A 26,896-nucleotide genomic window follows, 5' to 3' on the forward strand; every position below is an offset into this window, starting at 1 on the left:
ATGGTGATCAAAGTCTTTGTAGCCACATCTTCAGGGTCTACAGCGGTAGGTGTCTCAATTAACATTCTTCTTTCTGCTGGGATCAGGTTGGTAAATGATCCTGGCACAACCCGAGTTTGCATGGAGAAAAGAACACTGGATTTCTTCTAGTCTATGTTGTGCACCTTATTCTTGAAAGCTACTCAAGATGTTGAGAATTGCTATTAATGCAGGCTTGCTTGCATGCAAGGTTGTACTACAGGTATAACATTTTCATATAAATTAGCTGTCATTTAATAGATTTACTTCTGCTTCAAAAAGTATATGCAATATATATTCACTGAAGAAGGGAGAAGTGGATATTGTATTTGCACAAAAACTAGGGTAGATTTTTTTACAGTAAAAATGAATTAATTTGTTTTTAAAAAAGGCTTTAGGATGCTGCTCCTGAAAAACAGGAGCTCTGTCTAAGAAAGCCTGGAGCCAAAGAAAGTTGAGTAAAGTTAAGTGAAGAAAAATTTCTCCTCACTCCCTGATTTTCCCTAGGTATTTTATTGTGTGGGTTTTTTCCTTTCCTTGTTCTGTTTTTTTTTGTTGTTGTTGTTTGCTTGTTTGTTTTTTTTGTTTTGACGTGTGTGTCTCTTGAAATGCTATACTGATGATTTTTAGAATTGAGATCTGCTGCTGTAGCTGTCAGCATAGTGTATCAGCTGAAGGGAAGGGCATGTGAATGGTACGGAGGTTGGAAGTCTGTGGGAGGTGCGAACCGGGAAAGGACTGTTTCCTTTTATATCCAGTTCCCAGATGAGCTCAGATTGCAGTTTTCCTTTGGCAGTCACTCACTCCCAGTGACATGGCTAAACAAACTGGCTGGTGCTTGCACATAGCTGTAACTGCATCTCTGTCTCTCTGACATCAGCTCTGTGTCTTTAAGAAGCTTCCAGAGTTGAAAAGTTCTAAAAAACACCCGCTGTTCATGGGGCCATCAACTCCAGAAAATGGAGCGGGGGTCATTCGCTAAAATTCAGATTGAAATATGACTGAAGAAGTTTGCGGTTCACTCATCAGCTTGTCTTGCCAGCCTATCATTAAGCCTGACGCTCTAAATTTGTTGCTGACACTTTAGCATTCCTTTTTTCTTAAGAAACCTCAGATGCAAGGGAAGAAAAGAGGGGGTTGGAAACTGCAGATTTCCTGATTTGTAATCTAGCAGTTACTGCTCAGGTAGCTTTATAAATCGTCACATGCTGTGCATTGGCAGTCTTTTCTCTCCTGTTAAGTCTCCCAATTTTGCTTCCTTTGGTTGACCAAAGAAGAAACATCCCTACCTCCTTTGCCACTCATCCAGTTTCTAGAGAAAGCTGTGATGGGGACTGAAATCCCAGCGCAGGCACCTGATGTGCATATGTTTTTGGGCCATCAGCATGACCTCGTGTGCCTCAGCCACGAGCTGTGGCCGCTGCAGCTCTAGGGTTGGGACTGTAGCTCACCAAGGCGGTTGTATGAGTGCTTTGATTAAACAGCAACATTTGGAGATCACTTGAGCAATTAAAACTAAGCGTGTCATATATTTAGCAGTAGCTCAACCAAGATTTTGCCTCCACTATACACGGGCTTTCTATCTCCTCCCAGCTAGCAACTAGAACTGACTCTGTGGACTGCAGGGAAGGGGTGCACATAGAATCATAGAATGGCATAGACTGGAAGGGACCTTAGAGATCATCTAGTCCAACCTCCCTGTCATGGGCAGGGACGCCACCTCTCGACTAGACCAGGCAACACATGGGGACCGAGTGGGAATCGAACCCGCGACCTCGGTGTTGGTCCTTGTTGTCAGCACCATGCTCAACCCACTGAGCTAACCAGCCCCATGTGACACTGAACACTGAGCAACACATGAGCTTGATCCAGCCATTTTGAGCTGTTAAGCATTGAACTGTAATAGGTTTTCAGGTTATTAATTCCAATCTCCACTGTATGTTAGCAGCCCACAAAAGTGATTATTGGAATCCTGGACATATACTGGAAGGAAGGGTATACATATTTACGTGGTAATATGCCTCTCTATTTCCTCCTTTCTGATATATTGGGTGTATGTATAGCTGTAGCGATCTCAGAAGGCAGCCTGCTGTTCAGATTACTGACACAGAATAGCAATGCCAAGTAAACACAGTGTTCAGCTGGAGTAGTTTTCACACATTTACTGATTAAAATGAATGGAGGCTGTCCTTTCAGTGAAGCTTTAGTGAGTTTTTGTATACACAAAATAGAACTCACTCATACAAGGAGCGAGCACAAACACCAATATATCACTAAAATCCCGTTAAAAACAAATTTTGTATCAACCTTGTACAACTTCTCCTGAGAAGAATGAATTTAATCCCTAAAGAGCTTAAACTGTAAGTCTGAATTGTCCTAGTAACACTGGTACACTCTTAGACGGAGCTGATCTTCTTGTTCATTTTGAATTTCAAAGTAGGATAGGCCCTGCTTTCTCTGATGTAAGTCAGCAGAGGATCATTGGTAAAGAATGAAAAGCATTTCTATTCTGTGTACTACACAGTCACGCCATTTGCAACTGGTTGTCATATTAATATTTTTTAAAAGTGAATGAAGTGAACCTGGTAACACTCTGGTGCTCTGGATCAGATGCCTGAGTGATACAACTCACTGTGCCTTTAGACCAAATCTGTAGTCTGTAGATTAAGAAATTTATTTTAAATAGCTTCAGCCTTATTATCTTTGTGCTCCGAACTTAGCTGATATTGAACTATTCCTTAAGGCAAGCAGAAGTGGAGACACTTATTTATAGTGCTAAAAAGTATTAAATTCTTGGCCTTAAGCAAGCAGCGAAAAAATAATTCTGTTACCAGCTACAGAAGTGTTTTGAAACGGGTAATAGCCTGCAAGGTTCTAAGGTACCATGAATCGTGGGAGAAAGGAGGTTCATGTCTTACATATAGGAAGTCTTCCAAAGTCTTGTTTACTGGTGCTCATGGTTAGGGGGCCTCTAAAATCATTTTATTCCCAGTGGTTTTGGTGACATTTTATGAACTTGCCAACCCTCAGATCTGTAGGTCCCACAAAGACTGAGGAAAATGTAGACTATTTGAATTACGTCCTCTAAAATACGGGGAAGGTGTTTGCCATCCCTGACTACGAGTCTAGCTGTATAGAAACCTGAGCTCAAATGTCAAATCAATTTCAATTCAAATCAGAGGTTAGAGTGTGATAAATAAGAATAATTATCAGGAATAAGTTATTAGAACCAGATGCTGAGGCAACTCTGCCTGCCAACATTAATGTTCCTCTTGGTGTAAGTTGTTGACTAGGTGCCATTTGCTTCTGCCATAGGCAGCTGGTCGATGTGAATGCTCTAGATTGTGAAGATATGGATGATAGTATTTAAATATGCATCAAATTAAATTAATATTGTCTGTAGCTCTTACACTCTAACTAGATAGAGTTTATTTAAAACAGGTTTTTAAATTTATTTTTATTTTAAGAGACTAGCAGCTAGGGATGGTGGAACTTGCACTTTGTTGAAAGAATATGACATTGATGAAATAATAGCCTGATCACAACCACTTTCCGGGGAATCCATGCCTAAGTAATCTGAATTCTTCCCATTCCACCAAACACCAGTGAGAGCCCAAACAGGCTCCTGCAATCTCATTCATTCTGGGAAAACCTTTGCGTGTTCTCTGTCTTACATTCTGAAAGATTTCCCTCTCTGAGTGCTGTTTGCCAGAGAGATTCTTTTGGTTGCCCACCTACCCAGTGCCAGCCACCGCAGAGGCTTGCTTTATGGTTTTGTGCTCAGCATGTGTCCCAAGTCTTTTGCCCTGCCTAAACTCTGGTAAGCCTTAAGAAATAGCACATCTCCACATAGTTTGTGGCTGTTGCCATGAGAAGCATTTCAGGCATAATTGCATTATTCAGGCATAATTGCATGCAGCTTTATTTTTTCCTCAACATTCACTTCTCGCACAGCCCTCTCCTAATTTTTGGTTTCAGTCTTGGTGCTGTCTGAGTCTCTCATGTATCCTGAACCTCAAGCTGAAGAAAAATTGTTTGTTCAGGTTTAATTCTAAAAGTCATAGCTACAGCCATAAAAGCAAGGGAGCACAGAATCTGTGGCTTAGTTTCCATTACCTCCTCAGAGCTACTATCCATCTGAGGAACCAGCTATTCCAGGAACTGTATCTACTTCACTGCCTGTGACCGAAGAGACAAGCTGATGCCGAAATTGCAGCTGATAGCACTTGAGTACACTGGTGTTAAAAGCATGTGGTGAAACTCTCAGTACTAACTTATGTAGATTTTATTAACCATTTATACAGACATTATCTTGCTACTACCTCGGACGACATGTCCCTCAAGCAACCCTTTCTGCCACTTGAGTGTTTTCTGCAAATAACTGTGCAGCTAAATAACCATCAAGAAAATGATGTCTGCTTAAAAAGTGAAAGGAAGAATATCAAAAAGCGCCTTTGAGAACTATCAACTGTATGGCTTTTGAACACTCTGGATTGGTGTTTCCATTCAAAGAGATGTCCTTTTTTTACCTCACCATAAACCTCTGTTGTTGTCTTAAAAATGCACAGGGTTTTGTCTTTGTTATTTTTTATAAGAAGGCATAGCTCTATAGATAGATACATCCTTATTTAAACAAGAAAAAGAAAATTTATCCTTAATCATGAAAATTCATTCTCCCAATATAATAGGCTATGACTCCAGCTTTTCAAATTTATTAGATTACAGAGATACATAATCCACAAATTATTTATTGCTTCATAGTTTGTCTCAGTCTGATTTAAACTAGCTTGGTATCACTGTAAATTAAGTTGTTCAGATGTCTGACTTTGTGGAAGACATGGTTTCAAATCATGTGATGGCTGGTATGTAAAAATTACCTTGATACATCATTCGAGCTCCTGTGTCTATAGGACAGTATCTTGTTGCATGGAGTAGCATAAATGGGAGGAGAAGTGTGTCTGGAACGTGATTGTGCTAGATGGTAATTTAGTTGTCTGTGACTGAAGAGAAGCTTGAGGGAATTTGTGCAGATCAGTCCAAACAGTGCTTCCTTCAAATGCCACAATATTTGTAGGGCTAAAGTTTGACCTTGCAGCTCTTAGACAAGCAAGACATAAACGAAATGGAGAAGTTCTTTAAATGCTGCTTAGGAGTAGCATGCCTTTAGTAGAGACGTATAGTGAGTATTACATCTTCAAGGTAAAGGGATGGGTTATAAGCCTGATGCCTGCATCCTAAGCCTATACAGAACTAACATCAAAGGGAATAAATGCCGTGAATGAATTCTGGATGGCACAGAATCTGTGTATAACATGCTTTATTTGTATGTAGTATGTTCCTCACAGTCCAGCTGAAACACCATTCAGTAACATGGGGAGTTAGGCTGTACTGGATTTTCATTGAGCTTTCACTTATATTTAATTATTTTTAAATAACAGGGGTAGAGAGAAATACAGCCCACAGAAAGCTAAATGCTCTGGGTGCTGAGAAGCAGCATTGAATCTCAGGTTCAAAAACTTTAGGGGCTATTGGAGCAGTGGATCTAACTTGACATGCTTGCAATTGCATGTAGAAAAGTATTTTCTTATTAAAGAAGGAATTTTGCTTCTTCTCTTTCCTAACCAGATCAAAAAGAAACAGCAAGAAGTAGTGGGCTTTCTAGAGGCCAACAAGATTGACTTTCAGCAAATGGACATAGCAGGTGATGAAGACAACAGGAAATGGATGAGAGAGAATGTTCCAGGCGAAAAAAAGCCTCAAAATGGAATTCCCCTCCCTCCACAGATCTTCAACGAGGAGCGGTACTGTGGGGTAAGAAGTTGTTTGGAAATTTAAGTATCTTCAGAGAGTCTTCTTTCACAGAAAGCAACTCTTTTCCACTAGTAGGGAATCATAGAATCATAGAATGGCCTAGGCTGGAAGGGACCTTAGAGATCATCTAGTCCAACCTCCCTGTCATGAGCAGGGACGCCACCTCTCGACTAGACCTGGCAACACATGGGGACTGAGCGGGAATTGTTAAACAAACTCCTTAAGACAATTTGAGATTCACTTTGGAAGAACAATCCCTGGAAAACATTATTTTAAGCACAGAAAAAACAATGAAACAAATGTTTCCTTTTCAAGACAAAAATACATATGGAGGGAAAATTGACTAGAGAAACTCTGCTTAACAGGTTGTATGGATTATCATCTGCAAACTCAGAGCCTATGCAGGATCCAGAGCTCGCTGCAAGGTGTAGAGTTTGCTGTCTGTGAGGAGGTCTGTGTTCTCCTCTCACATTCTCCTACCTCCTGCCATGTAACTCACTCACAAGTTGTCCTGCTGTTGGCTCTCTGCCTTGACCCTTACATCAGCTTCCAAAGATCAAAGGTGGTGCTGGCTAGGTGAAACTACAGCTTTCTCATACAGTGTCTTAGGATAACCAAATGTAGCTCAGCTGCACTTGCAGTAGTAAATGCCCAGTTATGTGGCTTGGCAATACTGAGCTACCGAAGACTAGTGAGGTTCGTAGCAAGGCTGATCTGCTATCTCTAGCTTTGCACTTTGCTTCTTGAACGTTCATGTAATTTTGCATGGTGAGTGTTGCTGTTTATTTTGCTTGGCACACTCATCTGGGCTTCTAGGAAGTTAAGTAGATGTCTGAGGCACCAGGGTCTGTGAATAGGAATCTTTATTTTCTGTTATATTATGTAAATAAATATTGTAGTTGACTAGAATAGTTCTAGCATGTGGTTGGAATTATTGAAATTATATTAGTTATTCAATAAATATCCGACTCTTCATAACAGAAATCATAATTTTCATCAGATGCCTTTATGTTTTCATATATGCTTGTAATAGGTTATTTCTCTTGAGAAAGTTTATTCAAATCAGTGATTGGTAATACTGTAACAGCATGAATATTAGGATCATGAATCAAAAGAGATATCTGAGACAGCTTTTTTCTCATAGTCTGGATGGAAATACGTAGTCTGTAAAGTACTCTGATATGATCGCTGAAACGAACTTGCAAAGTACTCTGAAACGCAGATCACATAGTGAGCCCAGTTTTAAATTACTCTGCAAATCCGGTGTGAACCACCGCAAAGGTTGTTTTGGGAGAGAAGGGATTTACATGCCACTAGGTTTTCAGAATTAACTTCAGTGGTCTCAGAGCAAAAGTTGCTAGCATGAATAATGGAATGTTTCCTGCTTTTCTCTTAGGAATCTTAAAAGAGAACTTAGTAGATTAGAGTTCATGTGCATTTCAACATCCAATCTGCACCAATAAAAAGTATAATTTGATATATCTTACTCTGGCTTTGTGACAGCCAATGTTGCAGTAAATATTTCTGATATTCTCTGGAGAGGTTGTATAGTGAATTAAAGAGTAATTTCCTTACAAATTGTTGTAGCTTGTCAGCCTTGCCAGTAAGTGATAAATATACAGTTTTTACTCTATGTCTGAAGCTATTTTGGGAATAATCTACAAATAATCTACATCTTGAAATAAATTAAAGTTAAGGAAGAGTTCTTCGCAAAGACACCTCCCTGTGGAAAAGGGTCCAGAAAACAGTTGCAGCTACTGATTTAAAACCTAAATCAAATTTACAATTAGTCTAAAAGTCTCCAGAATTTTAATGTACTCAGCTCTCAAAGCTTGTAGCTAATGATCCCAGTGGGGGCACAGCAAAGATTAATTTATTACATCATTATTTTCAAATAAATGAAGTAAGGAGATGGATATCAGTACATGAGCCTTACCCTTCTCCTCAGGGGAAAGTGCCTTAAGGGTATTGTGCAGTGAATGTGAAGTGGGATTATGTGAGTTTGTTGGGAACATGAGCAGGGACTGGCAGATGGGTGCAGAATTCCTCCAAGCAACATGATTTTTTCTGCAACATGTCTTCAATGTAAAGCTGGGGACTTACATTCTACTACCCAGCATAACCTGCGCAGGTCCAACAGACCCATCGTTCTGATATCCAGGACTGTTCTATGCTGTTCAAGGTTTACATGATGTATCTCCTCCCCCGTGTCCCATTTCCTTTGTCCTCAGTCATTTTATTAAAAAAGGGGCTGAGAATTGCAAGAGTCTCTGCAAGTCACGGACTCTAGTCCAGTATCCTGGATTCATGAAAGTCCCTTTAAAATATGTTGCTCTTGTTAGGACAGTCTTCCAGGGCCACAGTCTTGTGGCATCTAAAAACTCAAGATAAAAGATTTCCTTCTTCACCCTGAGAAAGAGGAATTTCGAGAGAGATAAGATGACCTTCAGATATTTTAAGGGCTGCAGCAAAAAGAAGTTCATTGGTTGTTTAAATTTAATATTCACCCTACTTTGAACAGAAGGTTGGACTAGATGGTCTCCTGAATCAGGTGGGTCTTCTTCCCACCCTGTGGTTCCAGTATTTTGTAAAATATGTTCTGCTCCACACTCACTAGAGGTGGGACAAGACATAATGAGGAAAAAAAAAGTGTAGCAAAGGAAGTTTAAGTCAGATATCAGGAAAAAAACACGTAGTTTTCAGAAGATTATCTTGTTAAAGGTCATTACCAATGAATTGGAGAAACATCTATCTGGAATGGTGTAGTGATTCCTGCCTTGGAGAAATTGTCCTCTGAGTTATTCTCCAATCCTCTCTTCTGCAGTTCAGTAAAATTTTGGTAAGGAACAAGGGGATATTGGGACAGAATAGGAGGCTTCCTCTTTGTGCCCAAATAGGATGACAACAGTGAGCAAGCAAATGCAGTGCTATTGCTAATCTCCTTTTCTGCTGATACATAAAAGTATCTGCATTTTCTGGCTGATGCTGAAGAGCAGATTCACTTCTTAACTTTTACTGTAAAATGGAGGTTTCTCAGAGACGCATTTATGAAAATACAACTATGAGTGGCTTTTCCATGAAAGAAAAAGAAGCTTAAGACTGTCTTATAAATAGAAACTAATTTTTCTTTCAGATCTTTGGTATTGTTATTTGAAGAAACAGATTAGAAATGGATTCATCTTGTATGCCTGGCTATAGCACCAATTTCAAGTATCCCTTCTAATCCATTCGTGTTGGCAATTATATTCTTATACGATCTTTTTTTTAAGCTGCTTCTTTACTCATGTCTAGACAGACGTCTGCATCCATGTCACTTACTAAATATATTGAGCGCTCTTTTGCTCTTGTCTTTGCTTTTGCTTAACAAAAGACCCTAGAAAACTTCGAAAGAAATGTAAACTTCTGATTTTCTCTGTAAGCTGAAATCTATGCTTTGTAAACTGAAATCCATAGAATAAAATATCCATGTCCATATTTTTTTAAAAAGAATCTCTGAATTATCAGTTAAGACTTTTGTCTGCTGCTTCATATAACTGCTCAAATCTAATATATGCAAATCATAAAGACCTCTAGAGACCTCTAGCCCAGCTGGCTGCTCAAAGCACAGATAGCTTTAAAGTTAGCTTATGCTGCTTGGGCCTTTGGCCATCTAAATTTCAGTAATCTCCAAGAATGCTATTTCCATGCCCTCTCTGTGTTCTCTTAACTGATGCCCTACTACTCCTGTGGGGAAGAAGTTTCTGCTGATATCCTGTTGGACAATGTTTTTTTTGCTGTCTGGCATTTTCACGATGGTCATACAAAGGATGATAGTGTAGAATATATATGTGCATATACATGAAGAAAAACTCATGGAGTAGTTTTGGGTTTTTTTAAATACAATTCACTGCATTTTTCAACGACTAGTTCCTAAGACAAATGACATCACTACCCTCCTCCTAGACCGTTTATGTTTTCTCATATAGATACAATATTATTGCTTACCTGAAATACATTGTTACTGCTCATTTTTCTTACTACCTGCCTTAGGAACAGTTATCTTTGGTCATTCAGTGAATGGAGAACCCCACAGCAACACGAAATCAGGAAAGAGAAGTTTTGAGAAATGGGTGGCCTGGAGCAGCAGAAAGTAATCTGCCTGGACAGACCAAAATGTGCTCTGGGGCTTCTCTCAGATCAGGCGGTTCCAACAGCCTGTACTTAGGTCTGTGTGGAAGCCAGTCTGTCCCTTAGATAAATCAGTGAAATGAGCTGTCATTTGTCCTGTCTGTTAAGCTACGTTACCTCTTCCAAAGTGGACAGAAGTGTCATTCATTCCATTCTTGTTGACATTAAGTGTCTTCTAAACCATCCACTCCAGCCTTTCCCTAGGATTGCCCTTGGCTAATAATTTGTTCTCTGGAAATACTGAAAGAGTCCAATACAACAGCTCAGGTCCTAACCCAGCTTTGCTAACAAGTCTCAAGGATGAGTCAGCACCTTACTATTTACAAGCTTCTATTTTTGAAGTCATTTGGGATAAGAGGAAGGATGACAATGTGGTCAAGGCAGTTGTCTGGGACTCATTAGCCATGCATTCGGTTCCCTGTCCTACACAGAGCTGCCAATCACTCACAGAGTTTCTGCTGAGATCTTAAATATGTGTTGATTTTTATCCGTGTAAGATGTGAGTCAGGAACTCCCCAGTAACAAACTAGTGAGGACATAGCATCCTTAACTGATAGGAAAGTAGTACAGGTGAATACAGGAAAGACCGTTCAAGTTCTAGGTGGTAGGATAGGAGCCATCCCTCACGTATTTTCAGTTGTGTTAACCCCGAAAAAAGGAATTTAATGTAATGATTTATAGCTTCAGTTCACATGTGGACAAGACATTTTGGGTGGTACATATGTGTCAGAGGGAATAACATAGTCCTTTGCTAAGCATGTCTGAAAAGTAACTGCATTTTCTAAACCAGCAACTTTAAAATAAACTGTTTCATCATTAACATTTCACTTGTGCTATAACGTCGACTGTTGCCTTTTACTGGCCATAAAGCTGTTCAGGGTTTTGAGGCCTTATTTTCTGTTCCTACAGCAAGTTTTACTGTAACATTTAGATGGGAATAGCTTTCCTTTGGTGTGTACATCTGAGGCATATTACAATGAGATGCTTAATTTTATCTGATTGTCACATAAATTTTATCTGATTGTCACATAAATTTTATCTCATTGTCACATAGACATGGTATAATTAAAGTGTAAGTCTCTGAAGGAATTTGCCCCTTTGTTCATTTTGCCAGCCAGTGTGAAACTCCTTTTATCTGAGCTTTCTTCCTGGGCCTCAGGTAATGCAGGCACTTGTACAAATGCATAGTCATTCTCATCAGTATAAGAAAGATTTGCCTGGGCTAGTCTTTTCCTCCTGTGCTTTCATTCGATTTTTGTTACTGATTCTCTGTTGTTTATTTGTTCTTCTTTTTTAGGATTTTGAGTCCTTTTTCTCTGCTAAAGAAGAAAATATTATTTATTCATTTCTTGGTCTTGCTCCTCCTCCAGGCACAAAGGTATGCGCTGCTGTCCTTCCATGGGGGCCATTTATTTGATTTTAATAAAAGATTAAGATAGGCAGTGACTCAGCATGTCGAATAAGGGACAGTGACAAGCATTACATTAGATGCTGTTGCAGCAAAGTGTTTTTAAGGGGAAAAAAATGGTGGCTGGTTCAGTAAATAGTAGAAACTATTTTTCTCTTCCCTTCTTTCACTGCAGGCTTGTTACCATGGCTCCAGCTGATGAGTTTTTTCTGGCTTTGATGCAAAGCACTATTTTATCATATTCAGCTTTTAAATGATTCATAATTTCCTAATGCAATTTATAGGTTGTGTTAATTACAAGAAACCTCCACTTCCCCTTGTCTCCATCAAATCTTGAGCAAACAGGGTTTGTACTGGTCACCAACAGAGGGGCTGGGAGGTGGACCCCTTCAGTCCCCGGTACACACCGAGACTGGCACTACAGGGTTGGCTCCCTCTGCCTTAAAGAGGTAACTTCCTCACTTCGTGAAATCCGTTTGGCAAATCTGCCCATTGTTCTCCATCCACTGTATATTGGCAATGTTCTAATATATTTTTGGCAAAAGAAAAAGATGTTTCTCTGGTTTTTGTTTTTCTTTTTTCTTCTTCTTTATACAGAAAACAATGCATTTTGTCATTGAGTCTTCTGATTAGAAGCTTTATAACTGAGCATTACAGCTCTCTTAAACTGATATGATATTAGATGATAATCCAACATTACCATCTTTAAAGCAAGTGATTCAGCAAAATAAATGAATCAAGAGAGTGATGAGCCAGAGTGATAGGAGAGCTCTGGTGCATCGTGGTGACCTGGCTGAAGAACTGCCCTGGAGCATGAAATCTGCTTTCTGATCCAACTCAACTGCCAACTGTGTAGCACCTTTGAGTGAAACGCTGATGTAACTGTCTGGTTTTTGTCTTCTGTAAAATCAGATAAAAAGAATGAGCATTTGCACAGTACTTTGGGAACTACAGATGAAGAGATACCCAGGGGAGAGCCACAGTTGCTATAAATGTCTTTGACTGAGACCCTGTGTAATAAGAAGCAAGTGATTTAAACTTTCTGATTTAGCTGGGCCATCTTGCACCAAGGGAAATAAAAATTACTTGCCTACCTCACAAGGGTCTTGTGAGAATTCATTTAATTAACATCCACAAAGCCATGAAAGACTTAAAGGACTGCAGGTATTACATATTATAATCATTATAAAAGATATGTGGAAAATCAATAAGATAAAGAAAATTGCATTTTTCCGTCTTTCCACTTCATATATTATCTGATCCTTCATGCAAGGTTCTGTTAGACAGTCTATGAAGCAGAGTAACAATTTTTTAGAATTCTTCCATTCCCAGCTCTCAGTAGAGACTATTAAAATTTCTACTTCATGACAACTTTGTGAATGTTGAAAATAATATGTTCAGTACATTCTGTGGGGCAATTTATTGTTAGTGCTATTGGTAGCAAGCAAATATGGTTTACACTGATTGACTGCTGCATTGGTGGTGGTTGTTTCAGTCCAGAAAGTGGAAATAAGTGAGAGTGTTTTCAAGTAATTCGTATACAGAGTGGAAGTATATTTAAATTGCCTCCCTTTTAGAATCTGTTCCTGAATTTGAGAGAGATTTATATAAGTGTTTTAGCAGTTATTGCAGAGGTGTTTTTCAGCATCTTCACTGCGTGACAGCCTGCTGTGCTTTGTCATACAAATGACCTTGCTGCACAGCTTCTGCTTTTCTTTCATTAGGCTGTCAATTCAACCTTATCATGAAGTACAATGGATGGCTGGTGACATTGATTTCCAGCAACATGAATCTGGAATAATAAGCTAGGTGTGAAAGAGATGGTGATAAGGACACATACAACAGGGTTTCCTACTAATCCCTTCTTAAATAATTACGGTGTTTTATTGTTTTCTTTTTTTTTCCCTTTTTTTTTAATATGGTGAAGTTATAACAGAAGCAAACTATAATGCGTGGAACACCACAGAACAGTCAGTAAGCATTTGCTTTCTAGAGGTTTTTACATCACTGAGACATTATAAATATTAATATCAAGTTGATGCATGATTTATACTCTTGCCTCAGAAAATCGTCTTTCCTTTTCCATCTGTCTTTTGTCTCACATTGCACCAGCAGCAGAGAAGCCCTTCAGTGACTAAGATGCTCTTTCACAGCAGTTTAGGAGGATCCTGACCCAGGACTCTTTTGAGACTATTTTCTGGAGCAAGCAGAGGAGCTTTTTGCTACTCCCTCAACAAAACGTAACTTCCCAACAAAATACTTGTAGTAGAGTGCAAGCTGTAATCAATATAGTTTGTATGTCTAGGGTCAGGTGTGTCAGTCTCAGCAGTCCCAAAAGTCGGGTATGCTTATTGTTTTAAAGCCCTCATCACTTTTAGTCCGAGACCGTTCTTAATATTCTTGAAAATGCTCTGAAATATTGGTAATGTGTGAATAGCCCATTAAAAGCTCTGGCTGCATGACTTGTTTTCTAAACTGGCACAGATGAACTGTTTTGTTGATGCGATGCCCGTTACTTACACTAAGAAACAGTATGCTATATTACTACACCTTCTGAGTATCTTAAAAAGGCTTGAACGCAGGTAATTAGTTGCTTTTTATATTCAGGGAGAAACAAGTTTTTTGAGAACTTTACTAACTCTTCTGGAATAGTGCTTTGGTTTCCCAGAGGTCCAGAGAACCCATTTTAGGTTCGCAATTTCTCTGTGAACTCAGTGAGGCTGATTGACTTGAGCTGAGACTCTGTTTTCAAATCTTATATGTAATTAAATCCTTAATCTTAGTATTCTTGATCTTAATATCCATAATCTTGATTTCCCAATATCCATAGATACTTGAGCTTTAGTCTTTTACCAGAAGACTTCTACTGAGACTGCTTTGAATTAAAAATTTACAGTCTCTGCTTTTTATTTAAGGGAAAATGACCTGTCAACCAACTTTATAAATGGCACTTCATTTTAAATTACTTAAAAATTAAGTTTTGTGTTTCTATGGAGAGCTAGTATAATGAAGATATTCCAAACATCACAGTTCTCCATATAATTAACAAGTGTGTGTGTATGTGGGCTCATGCTCCTTCCAGAGTTTAATTCTTTTAGCTGCAACTTTTTTTTGCCTTATGTTCTGAGTAAGTATATGATTTATCTGAGATAATTTTGCACAATAGGTCTATTTTAATTAGAATGCCATCTTCAGTCTTTATGTACTTTATATATCTAGCAAAAAATATTTAATGCATGAATTTTAAAATAAATGGGTAAAGATGTCCCTTCTCACTGCAAAGAGGTTGGACTACATGACCTTTAAAGGTCCCTTTCAACCCAATGCATTCTATGATTCTATGATTCTATGATTCTATGATTCTATGATTCTATGCTGAAAACAAATATCTAACCAATTTAATTTTCATTAACGCTGTCCTTTTTGTTTTAGGAACTGCTACAAAGAAAGTATTTGTAAGGAAGTTATCATTTGCTTAAGAAAGCAATGTAATACCATAATGTTGCACAAGAGAATTTCAATATATGTCTGTGTTACTACATATTTTAATCTTCAAATATTTTGTTGGCTTGTGTGGGGAAAGTAAAAGAGAAAGAAAACAAATTTTTCTGTATGTCTGTTTTTAATAGCAATACCACCAGCATCAGAGTGCCGTGAGGGCACTGTTTTAGGTGTACTGGAAATAAGGCAATATTGCCAGAAAAAGAAGTAGTCTTTTCTCCTTCCTCTGGCTCCTTCTTCTTACTCCCAACTGCTTATTCCGCTCCCCAAGCATCCCCCACGCGCTGGCAAAAACAATCCTGCAGCTGTGTAGCAGAGTGGGCAAATTGTGTGAGATAGAGAAATGTTTTTCTTTTAGAAGCTTTAATCTTAATCAGCCTCCTGCTCCCATTCCCCATGCAGCCCTGGAAAGGGTTTTGCTGCCAGGAGGGCAGAGGCTATGCAGTGCTGGCAAGGACTGCAGGGAGGCTGATGTTTGCTCTTGATATTTGTTGTTGTTGTTTTTTTTCCTATTGTTTTTCTCTGCAGAGAGGAAGAGGAACTTATGAACCTATGTGCCTACTCTCTTTTCATGACAAGCTATTTACATACACAAAACCTGTTTTCCATGATTCAGGAAGAAATTGCCAAAAGGGCGCCAAATCTTACATGCAGTGAATTTTCAGAGAAAAGACAAAGCTACAGAAGTATTTTGTCCATTTTCACTCTGATCATGACAGACAGGGACATGCTGCTTTGCCCAAAGTGTGTAGTATTTAGGATGACTTATGACAGGACCTCCCCTGAGCCAAATTTTCTGTTGCTGGAGGCAACCACATCAGATAACACTTCTCATAAGTGATCATATTCCCTTTTAATGAGTTAAGTCCTTTGTCTCTGCTTCTCTACTAGAAAGCTCTTCCAAAATTTCACACTGATGATGATAAGAATTTTTATTTACATGGATTTTGTACTAATTTTGCATTTACCTCAGTGATCTTCCTTATCCTATCCCTCCCTGGTGTTTACTCTGGTCTATTTTTAGAGAGCCATCATATGCCCTCACAGCATTACTTTTAATAAGATTAAAGTAATGAAGCTTTTTTTTGTCACCCTTTCATAAGGCAGGCTCTCTACTCCCTCAAATGTTCCCATAGCCCCCCTCTGCACCTGTTCCAGTCTGAATTTCTCTTTCTTGAGCCTGAGTGACTGGAACAGTACAGAGCGATCCAGAGGAGATTTCGTCTTGACCTTACATAGTTACATTAATATTCTCTTCCAGTTCTACCAGCTACACCTCACCTCATGCATCTGACCATCACATGTGTTACCTCTTTTGCTATCACATCACAGTCGTGGCTTGGTTATTCTGTGATTATTTAGATACATTAATCTTTTTCTTCTTTGATGGTCACAAACTAAGAAGCTCCCAAAGTGCGGTAGAAACATCTTTTTCTGATCTCTGTCCCAGAATTACCTGTCCCAAAAAATGTGACTTTGCACGTCATGCTATTGCATTTCATTCTATTTCTGTTGTTCCACTCAAGGTCTCCTTTTATCTGACACAGTGTGTGATCCAGCGTGGCCTTTCACAGTTACCTAGCTCAAAGTACAACAGGACTTTATAAAGAGCCTTCTAGGAGGTGCTCGTTCATGGTGCTGGAATAAATAGATTTGGTAGATTAGCGTGTGAATTGAGGGACAGCTTCCTGATGATTTTTAACACGAAAGTTAAGAGACCATCTATGAAATCCTTTATTACTTCTGTTTTTCTGTAGCGTTTTGATGAAATTTAATTAGAATACATGCTGGCGAAAAGCGATTTTTTTTTTCTGAAGCTAGAATGTGCTGTAAGGATGAGCATTGGTTTCTATTAAACTTTCCACAGAAAAGTTAGGAGAATCTACTATGCTCTGAAGAGGAAGAAGTGCATGAATTCCTGTTTTCCCTAAACAAGCCCAATGCTTTCTAGAACACTGCCGGTTTCCCCTCCACAAGCCTCATGCTTTATAGAACACTTCAACACATCAACGCGCTAACAACTGCTCCTTTCACAGGAAAGTGTTCGAAATGGTCTATTTTCATTTGAGCGCTGAAACAAAATTAGAAAAACACCTCTCAAAACTGTAAAGTTGAGCTTTAGAGAGAAGAATTGTTGTTTGTGTGCCCTGAAGCTATCAGTGACTTCTATTTTTCTGCCAGGAAACGGATAAGTGTGATGCCACGAATGAAGCTGAGGCACACATGGAAGACAAGGCAGGTGAAGGAGCTCATGAAGAGGCTCAGCCTGCTGAATTACCATCAGAAGATCAACAGGTAATTTTTCCTTTTTCTCTTTGTGATATGAGGGTTTTCCTTGTGCTAAGTGCATGAAACATAAACCCACAGGCCCTCCTAGCATTCCCCAGGGTGGGAAGACTGCAGAGTGGTCTTGTCTTTTGGATCCATTTTCTTTGACATCATGGTTATACGAAACCTGTGTAGAACTACAAGGACTTTTGCTCTGAATCTTGAATAATAGCAGATGTCTTTTTTGACAGTTTCCTTTTGCTCCTCGTTGCCATAAGATTTTTTTTAAAGTTCATTTGGAATCAGATTCCAGCTATGGAGAATAATTAACCACTAGACATTTAAGTCCTATCTGCATGGAAAAATTTGCTGCTATCAATGGCCAGCATCTGCAGTGCTCGTAAATCTAGTTGTTAATGTTTGTTGTCAAGTACCAGCCAAGCACCAGACTGCTGTTGCGGCGAGCCAGATCTGATGGACTTCACCAAGCCATGTGGAAACCTCTGGGCGGTGCAGAAGTGGAGATCGTTTTTATCATTTCTGCCTGCATCATGGTCTGATGGGCAGATCTCAAACTGCAGTGCCTAAGGTTTTAGGAAGGAGCTGTTTGAGTTCCTTCCGTTCCCGCGTATAATATCTCCCAGTTGGCTAGCATCAGTAAAGTACTTATGGTTGAAAAGTAGAAGGGATTCTGCAGGAAGGACCATTCAGTTGAGTCCTCATATCTTCCTCAGTGGGGTGTTTATGTTACTGTCCAAGTTCTAGGCCCAGCAGAAACTAAGCAGAAATGGATCCTGTGTCTGGGAGATAAGGATCCAGCTGGTTTATTTCTTCTGCTGCTCTGACAGTTTAGCATTTAAGGATGGGTTTATTTTGATGTTGTAGTGTCAGGTGACTCTCTTCCCAACGAGGCAGGCCTACTGCTGGATCAAGCACTTACAATTATTGGGCTTTTTTGTGGTTTGGAGATCAGACACTCCTAGTGGAATATGTGTCACAAATGCATCACCTCTTTCACTGAAGACCAAAACAAATGTGTTTTGTTGTTTGTTTTTTTTCCATTTAGCTGTAATGTTTTTCCTCTCTGTAAGCCTTTCCCCATTACCCTTTTTAAGAATGATGCATCAGTCACTATTAAGCTGGAAAAACACCTTTTTAGACAGCCTCATGCAAGTTTTAGGGACTGGAAAGTCCAACTTACCATTTCAAAATGAGGAGAGACAGTCCTTAGTGGAAAATAAAATTTCTCCTTAAATTATATCCAAGCACTTTTTACATTTCTATGAATTTTGACATCAGATACCTTTTTCATCAGCTCTTAGGTGAAGCCTAACATAAAACTGCAGTGCATCCCCTGGCTGGATTAGGTTACTTGCCATTCTGGCTGGCAGTCTACTCTAATATTTTTCAAATGAGAACAGAATACTGGAACATGTCTGCAAATGTGTCAAGCAGCTGTGTATGAGAGGTTTTGTAATGACATAATGCAATATCAATCCTATACAACAAGCACCTTGCTCCATTTCTCACAGAATGTATTGGAGCGGTAAACAGAAAATATATTCTCATTTAGTTTTACAAGGAGGATGGTGGCAGAGGAGAGGGAACCAATCAAGATGGTGTGTTTACATATATCTCTCTGTGGTTATGAAAGCATAAAATATGGTTAGTCACCAATCTCCCCCTCTTCACCTGCACGGTCTTAGCATTGTCGAACTGTTTTTATACAGTCTTGCACAAAGAGGAAGGAAAAGTCTTCTTGAAATCATCCATTTCTGATACTCACCTTTATCATGCCATATCATGCCATCACCATGTGTATTAGCTCCTAGGGGAATTTAAAAAAGCACACTTTTCTGTCCCTGTCTCACTCATTTTTAGGGAGAGTACTCATTTCTGCAGGCAGCAAGGTACCAGGGGCTCCTGCCAGGGCTGCACAAACCCCTTTTTTCACCCTGTCCTGCCACCCACTTTTCCACATCACCTAGGACAAATCACTTCAGTGACATGGCATCTGTCCGCCTTGCCATAGTTCATCCTAATTATCTCTTCAGTTGGGATGGCATGAATCGTTCTGTAGAAATTCTAGTACTCTCATTCACTACAGACAGCACACAGAGGATGAGTTTAGATGAGAATAACTCTGAAGCAGCTACAGTTGATGAATTTTGCCTTTTGTCTCTGTATCTCATTTTACCCTCATAAATACCTGGCGGGGGCTTTATGAAATGCATTTAAAGATTGTCAAATTGCCATTGGAGTATCCACTGGATGTTAGGTCCTAAAGGATACATGTAGTATCAACACAGTATTTTTCAGTATTTCCCTCTCTTCCTTTCATTCTGCAGCCCAACACATTTTGTTTGACTGCTTCACCACACCGAATAGATGTTTTCTGTGTGCTTTTCCCACTCATGTCTTTGGTTCTTCTAGTTTATTAAGAGCTGGTCTCTATACTGTATTCTGAGAGACTCATCTTTTTATCAGCGGCCCACTACATTTTGCAGACAGTTGCATCTTTTGAACAGTAGTCAGGCCCTTCTCAGAGTGTCAATTTACTCTTTTGACAGAACCTCAAATCAAAATGCCATAATTTCAACATCACAGTTTTATGTTCTGTGGGAATCTTAGTGTGTTTTAGCATGCAGTTTCAAACTAGCTTAAAAATGACCCTCCCTTTTAGGCTGTAACCTTTTCTTCAGTGACTTTGCAGGAAATGCCAGTGCTATGGAAAAACTCTAGAAGGGTCTGAGTGAGGTAAAGACATTTCAGTCTTCGCCAACGAGCATGAGACAGATAAGCAAATAAACTGTGACTGTCTCGATTGTGGAGCTTCATGGAGGGTCCCAGATTTCAGAAGGCTCCTCCAATGCCTCAGCAGCAGGAACGGCAGCTGAAGGTCAATGCGGGTACATGTGGAGTCTGCAGCCCTCCTCTACTGCTTCTGCTGCCCTTGCTGGGAGATGCAGGAATACAGAAGCTCGAGCTTTTTGTCACAGGCTGGTATGACCCTGAGGAAGCCAGCAAGACCCCAGGCCTCTGAAAAACAAAGCTCTTAAGTGAGCAGTTGCCTCTTGGAAGTGGCAGGCATAAGTGCAGAGTGCAACAGATTGTTCTTCACACAGCTCACATCGGACTGCCTAGGCTTCAGCAGCTCCAACTCCTTGTTCACACAAACTTCCAGGAAATCCCAGAGCAGATGTCAAAATAGCAAGTCCCTTACACAGACCCAGTAGTCAATAACAGAAACAGCTTGCAGCCTGGGTCACCAAGTGACAGCTGCACTAGAATTTCTATAGATCATGATTTTTTTTCACCTTACACCTGTTGCATGTTTTTTTTTCCCAAATCACTTCATCAAGCTTATCCTCGACTTCTTCCTAACCTGTTTTTACTTCTTAATCCCCATCCTCTGATAGAGAAGTTTGAGGAACCGTTTTGTTTAGATATAATGTCCCCTTTTCTTGCTTTGCCTGTCCCTTTGAGTTTTTTGAGGAAAGGACTGTGACCTCCAATGCATGTGGCACAGCAAGGGCTCTGCTGGTCACTAGACGTGGTGGTAATAATTTTTCTTTATTTTTACTATCTGATTTTAACTTTAGATATTAGCCTTGGAGTTGGAATATTTTTTAAGTGCTGTCCCAGTTAAATCAGTTTGAAGTGCAGATTAGGCCCACTTCATGGCAGAACTATTTCAGAAACATGTTAAAAAATCATATTATAATGCAAGTCTGTATCCTGTCTCAGCAATTCCCCAGGCCATATAAAAACCCTGGCACTGCAGCTCACTTCCTTATCTCGACTCATTTTATGCACACTCATATCAACGGCTCATGCCTTCTGCATGATACTACTCCATTTTCCCTTTCTCTTTGGGATTTTGTGTAAGATTAGCTCTTCTTTCAAGTAGTCATCTTAGTATCGGACATTTAATTCTATTCACTGTACATTTACATTTTTTTCTCTTTTATCTGTCTTCATCACTTTTGCTCAATCTACAGTCTAAAGCCAGCTTGTATTATTTCTTATTCCCCAGTACTGTTGAGGCAAGACATCTGTTTCAGCCTACAACAGTTAACAGAATTGCAAGCCAGATTCTGAGTGATGATATATAACATAGATAAGACTATGTATTATTCTGTTTTAACTTTCATTTTGCAGGCCAGCTAATTCCAAAAAAAACCACCCAAACCACACCCCACCTGAAAAAGCAAAGAAAACATCAGCTCTAATTGTTTGCCAATTTGTTGCCAATGAAATTGATGTGACTAGAAGTAACTGAGAAAAAGAGATCTGTATTTAGTGATTTTATAGCTCTTTTTCAAACCAAAAGCTTAGCTTAAATGTGTTTTGTGTGTTAATCTGGAGGATACTATCTTAAAATAAATCCACTGAATTCCAGATAATTTTCCTAAATTCTGTGTTTAATTTCTGCTGTGTTTCACCTGTATGATTTCTGGTATTCTTTCTTTGACCTAGCTTTTAAACATTTTATTTTGTATCACTTATGTAGGAAGACAAGGAAGAACATGCAGCAACAGAGGTATAGTATATTTAGAAATTTTTCTTTCATCTTCTTACTTCCTTTTCATTCTCATTGCTTCACTCAAAATTGAGTAAATTCTTATTCATGAAACTAAATATACTAGTATTATACTCTTGCAGAGATAGTGATTGGTCATATCACAGTCTTATTGTTTGGGAGCAAAGATAGACCTTTAATCATTAAAAACTCTAAATGGAAGAGAAAGTGTCTTCACAGATTCTTTAATAAAATTTGCCAAGGACTGCCAAGGCAACTACATCTTTGACAGTTGCTAACTGACACCATGCTGATTACATTTTCAGTATTGTGAGTGTGAAAGAATAATTCTGACAATTTGAGCAGTTCTGCCTATGAAGGAAATTGTTTCCATGCCAGAATTTGTAAGACCCAGGTGCAAATCCTTATATGCTTTTCTGCTTTGCCCATCATTGCAAATCTATGCCTTGAATATTTCTTCAGTGTTCCCAGTAAAACTAATGATCATTTTAGACTCTTTTCCACTACAAACCTGCAATTAAGAAGAAGGCACGTTCACATCTTTCCACTTCCAAACTGCAATACATGCACACATATATATGTATATACACGTGTGTTTGCTGTCAGAGTTATGTGTCCTGCACCTGGCAGCTGAAATGGAGCTCCTGGGCCCATGGGCAAAATGTGGGTGCTGCTGGTGAGGCTGGCAAGGGCCGCAAGGTCTGGTTAGTGCATCCTGGCACCACTAGCTAATGCTTCAAGCAAGAAAGACTTTTTTTTTCTGCCAAATATAATTGACTTGGATCTTGAACCGAATCTGTTAATATCTGATAGATGTCGCTTTTCTGTGGGCTTGCCTGGCCCTGTTTCAAAAAGTGCTGATGAAGAGCACTTTTCCTGGGGAAAAATGCTGAAAAAGGCAATATTCCTTTGGCACAAGAATTTCTAATCCAGCTGACCTGTGCAGACATTTGTATTACATTTTTAGTTTTGCAGGGATGATCCCTTAGTGCAGTGGTTTTCCCTGAAAGACAATAATCCAAACCAGGAATCTGATTACAACAGGTTCGTTCCCAAGTATGTGTTTAAACAGAATTTTACTCTGGCCACTCATATGTAACTCTCATCTAGATAGTATGTATCTGAGAGGAAAACCTACAGTCTGCACTTCTCATGCACTGCCTTCCATCCTGACTTAAAACTAATTATGGATTCCTTGATTGGTTGATTACACTAGGAAGAAATTCCCATAATTTTTGTAGTCTAAGTAGTATATCAAGGTATTACATTTTGAGATAAGGCTTGTTTAGACACACAGGAGTCCCTTAGAATAAGAGTATGCCAGAAGAAAAGGAGCAGAGAAGCCTACAATACCATTTGCAGTTGTTTTTCACAGAATCACAGAACTTCCTAAATTGGAAAAGACCTTTAAGATCACTCAGTCCAATCATTAACCTAACACTGACAAGTCCTTAACTAAACCATATCCCTAAGCACTATGTCTACCCGACTTTTAAACACCTCCAGGGAAGAGGACTCCACCACTGCCCTGGGCAACCCATTCCAATGCCTGATAACCCTTTCAGTAAACAATTTTTTCCTAATATCCAACTTAAACTTCCCTTGGTGCAACCTGAGGCCATTTACTTCTGTCCTGTCACTTGTTACTTGGTTGAACGGACCGACCTCCACCTCTGCAATCTCCTTTCAGGTAGTTGAGGGAGTGATAAGGTCTCCTTTCAGCCTCCTTTTTTTCCAGTTTAAACAACCCCAGTACCTCAGCTGCTCATCATAAGACTTGTTCTCTAGACCCTTCACCAGCTTCATTGCCCTTCTTTGGACATGTTCCAGAACCCCAGTGTCCTTCCTTTTCTTGCCCCAAACTGAACACAGTACTTAAGATGTGGCCTCACCAGTGCCGAGTATAAGGGTAAAATCACTTCCCTGATGCTGCTGGCCACACCATTCCTGATCCAGGCCATTGGCCTTCTTGGCCACCTAGGCACCGCTGGCTCCTGTTCAGCCGGCTGTCCATCAACACCCCCAGGTCCCTCTCTGCTGAGCAGCTCTCCAGCCACTCCTCCCCAAGCCTGTAGCGCTGCCGTTTGACTGTTGTGGTCAAAATGCAGGACCCAGCATTTGGCCTCATTGAAACTCACGCAATTGACCTTGTCCCACTCATCTAGTGTGTCTAGATCCCTCTGCAGAGCCTCCCTAGACTCTAGCAGATCAACACTTCCACTCAGCTGGGTGTCATCTGCAAACTCACTGAGGGTGCCCTCGATCCCCTTGTCCAGATCATTGATAAAGATATTAAATAGAACTGGCCCCAGTACTAAGCCCTGGAGAACACCACTCATGTCCAGCTGCTAACAGGATTTCACTCCATTCACCACCACTCCCTCGGCCTGGCCATCCAGCCATTATTTACCCACTGAAGTGTATGCCCATCCTAAACATGAGCAGTCAGTTTCTCCAAGAGAATGCCGTGGAAAGCGGTGTCAAAGGCTTTACTAAAGCCAAGGTAAACAGAGTAGAACTACACCTTGAAGCTTTGTTTACTAGCTTTTGAAAGACGATAAACACAGATTGCTCCTCATGTTGCATAAGTGCTAGCTTTCATGTAATTCTTTATTTGGTTGCCCGAAGCACAGGGCTGTTGAATTTAAATTGTGCGATTTCTTCTATATAAAAGATAGAAATAAGAACTTTTGACACAGAAACAAGGTTGTATTATCTGACTCCAAATGATTTTTACGTTATTCAGGAGTCTAGCTCCTGTGCTACGAATCTTGATTTGTTTGCTGCTCCAGAAAAGCATATAATTAAAATACTAAGCTTTTTGTCATATTTGCATGTATTTCACATTTTCATTTTGATCCTGGACATCTATTTTGAGCTTAACCTTGTACCATGTTCTAACCTCTCTAAGAAGAGGGTTCTTATATCCCAGCACTTGCCAATTAACTGCACAAAGCTAGAGCTCTGGCATGTTAAGATTAAAAGCTCTATAGGTTAGTTTTCTGTTCTATTTTTTAAGTGCAAATAATATTGCATTTACTAGAAGCAGAACAGTTGTAAAAACAGAACTCTGCATTTCAAGACTGATTATTTTTCCATCGATTTCTACATCATTACAACTATTTTCTTTAAAAAGGATGAAGAAGAAAAGCAGGAAGAAGAAAAGCAGGAAGAAAAACAGGAAGGAAAGAGGGAAGAGGAAGAAGGAAAGAGGGAAGAGGAAGAAGAAAACGAAGAGGTGGAAGAACAAGAAGAGTCTTAGTAAACTTCCCTGTGATACATTGTTTCTTGAACAGGTTTTCAGGTAACTTAAGATAACCGCACCATTTCTAAATGTTCTTAAAGTAACATAAACTTGAAAGATTTTTACATATTTTTATTACATGCAATGACAAGAATGGAAAGAAGATCCCAAAACCAAAAAAGGTATTATGCATTTGACACATAACAGTTAGTTAGAAGTATTGCCCTTTATGAATCTGTTATTTTTTGCCATTTCTGTGGCACCAATGAACCTGACTTTCCTACTCGGCCATCTCTGTGATCCCTAACATCCACCAAGTACAGTAGACCCTACGATCTGTTCCCCATTGCTCTTACAACCTTCACCTCCCTGACAGGCTTCTGACACTCCAGCTCTCTGCTGTGTCCCCTAAGTATAAGCAATGCGAAGAGAAGTGTGCTAGGTGTATTCTGCTTGACTGGTCGGTATATAAGCACCAAGTGCCCAACTGAGGGGCCAAAAATACATGTAACTCTTCACTGCAGCTTCTCTCATCTGGGACAAGAATCCGTCCATCTCCTCTCTTACTCAGCTACTGATTTCACTGATACTTTTAGAAACTCCATGTCTCGAATGACACCCTCTCTCAAATTTAGCTAAAATATTTTTAAACAAAATTACTATGGAAGGGAGGGGAGATTGACCAGAAATATGAATTATAGAATTACTCTGAGTGCCTTAAAAACTAGGCCAAATGCCCACTTCAGGCATCCACCCACTCTGATGTGGGGTCCTCCACAGGTGGACATCTACAGCCCACGATCTCCATGGGCTGCGGGGGGACAGCCTGCCTCAGCACGGTCTTCACGATGACCCAGGGGACTCTCTGCTCTGGCTCCTGGAGCACATCCTAGCCCCCACTTCACTGACCTTGGTGTCTTTGCATATTCTCACTCCTCTCTCTCTCTCTCTCTGCCAGTTGTTGGGTAGAGCAGTCCTTTTTTTCCCTGTTTCTTAAATAAATTTTCAGAGAGGCGTTCTTATCCTGTCATCACTGACAGGCTCAGCCTTGGCCAGCGGTGGATCCGCCTGTGGAGCCGGCTGGCACTGGCTCTGTCAGACCTAGGGGAAGCTTCTAGCAGCTTCTTGCAGAAGCTGCTCCTACAGCCTCTCCCACCACTGAAATCTGACCAGGCAAACCCAACACACTTTCATACTACCTTTCCTAAATCTAGGTTCCTTTTTTGCATGGGAATGAATACATCCCAATGTTGTCTAGTGTTATCTAGTGTAAAATCACGGAAGTATCTAAATTCTAATGTAATTTTCCTTATTTTTGTTCAGGAAGCACAAGCTGGAGCAGCCTTGCCAAAGCAAATAAAATCACTCCCTCAAGCAAAACATCACTACCTTTCACGCCTGTAGACTTAGGAACATATAAATACATAAAAAAGATGCCACTCTGTCCTACCTGTGGCCTTCATATATATATCTGGTATTCCAATTGCTTGTTAAAATGGGTAGTCTTATATCTGACTGATGATACTTCAGTTGCTTGTTACATGTTGGAATTGTATTGTCCATGTCACATTTTAGATTGTAAGCTCCTCAGGGCCGGAACCACGTCTTTCTCCCTGTTTACATACTGCCAAACACATTGCTGCTGCTCAACAGGTAACTGCACTCACACAAGTGACATATTCAGAGAAAAAGAAATTCAGCACTGAAAAACATGGAGGCTTCCTGTATACAAGATATGTGAGTCATTTCTCCCTCAGCTGGCTTTGGAAAATGATTGAGATTTCCATTGTACAGCAGTTAAATAAATGCATTTTCTGTCATGTCTGTTCTTTGTCTGCAAAAGCATTAATTCAACCCTAGCAAGCTGCACTGAGATCTATAAGGTTTTCTCCATCATTAAGGATGTAGGGTCTGCAAAGTCCTTGCCTTACATTCC

At 39.8% G+C, this 26,896-nt stretch overlaps 1 protein-coding gene across 1 annotated transcript; it reads left to right on the forward strand.

Moving 5' to 3' along the window:
* On the forward strand, window positions 1-26,380 carry SH3BGR (SH3 domain binding glutamate-rich protein). Its single transcript, XM_009873050.1, is given in 7 exon segments — window positions 1-45; window positions 5,644-5,829; window positions 11,294-11,374; window positions 17,087-17,200; window positions 21,687-21,721; window positions 24,871-25,020; window positions 26,284-26,380. Coding segments are annotated over 7 exon segments (708 nt in total).
* The last annotated feature ends 516 nt before the right edge of the window (window positions 26,381-26,896 follow it).

Source organism: Apaloderma vittatum, unplaced genomic scaffold, assembly GCF_000703405.1.
Source record: "Apaloderma vittatum isolate BGI_N311 unplaced genomic scaffold, ASM70340v1 scaffold9517, whole genome shotgun sequence".
Lineage (NCBI taxonomy): Eukaryota > Metazoa > Chordata > Aves > Trogoniformes > Trogonidae > Apaloderma > Apaloderma vittatum.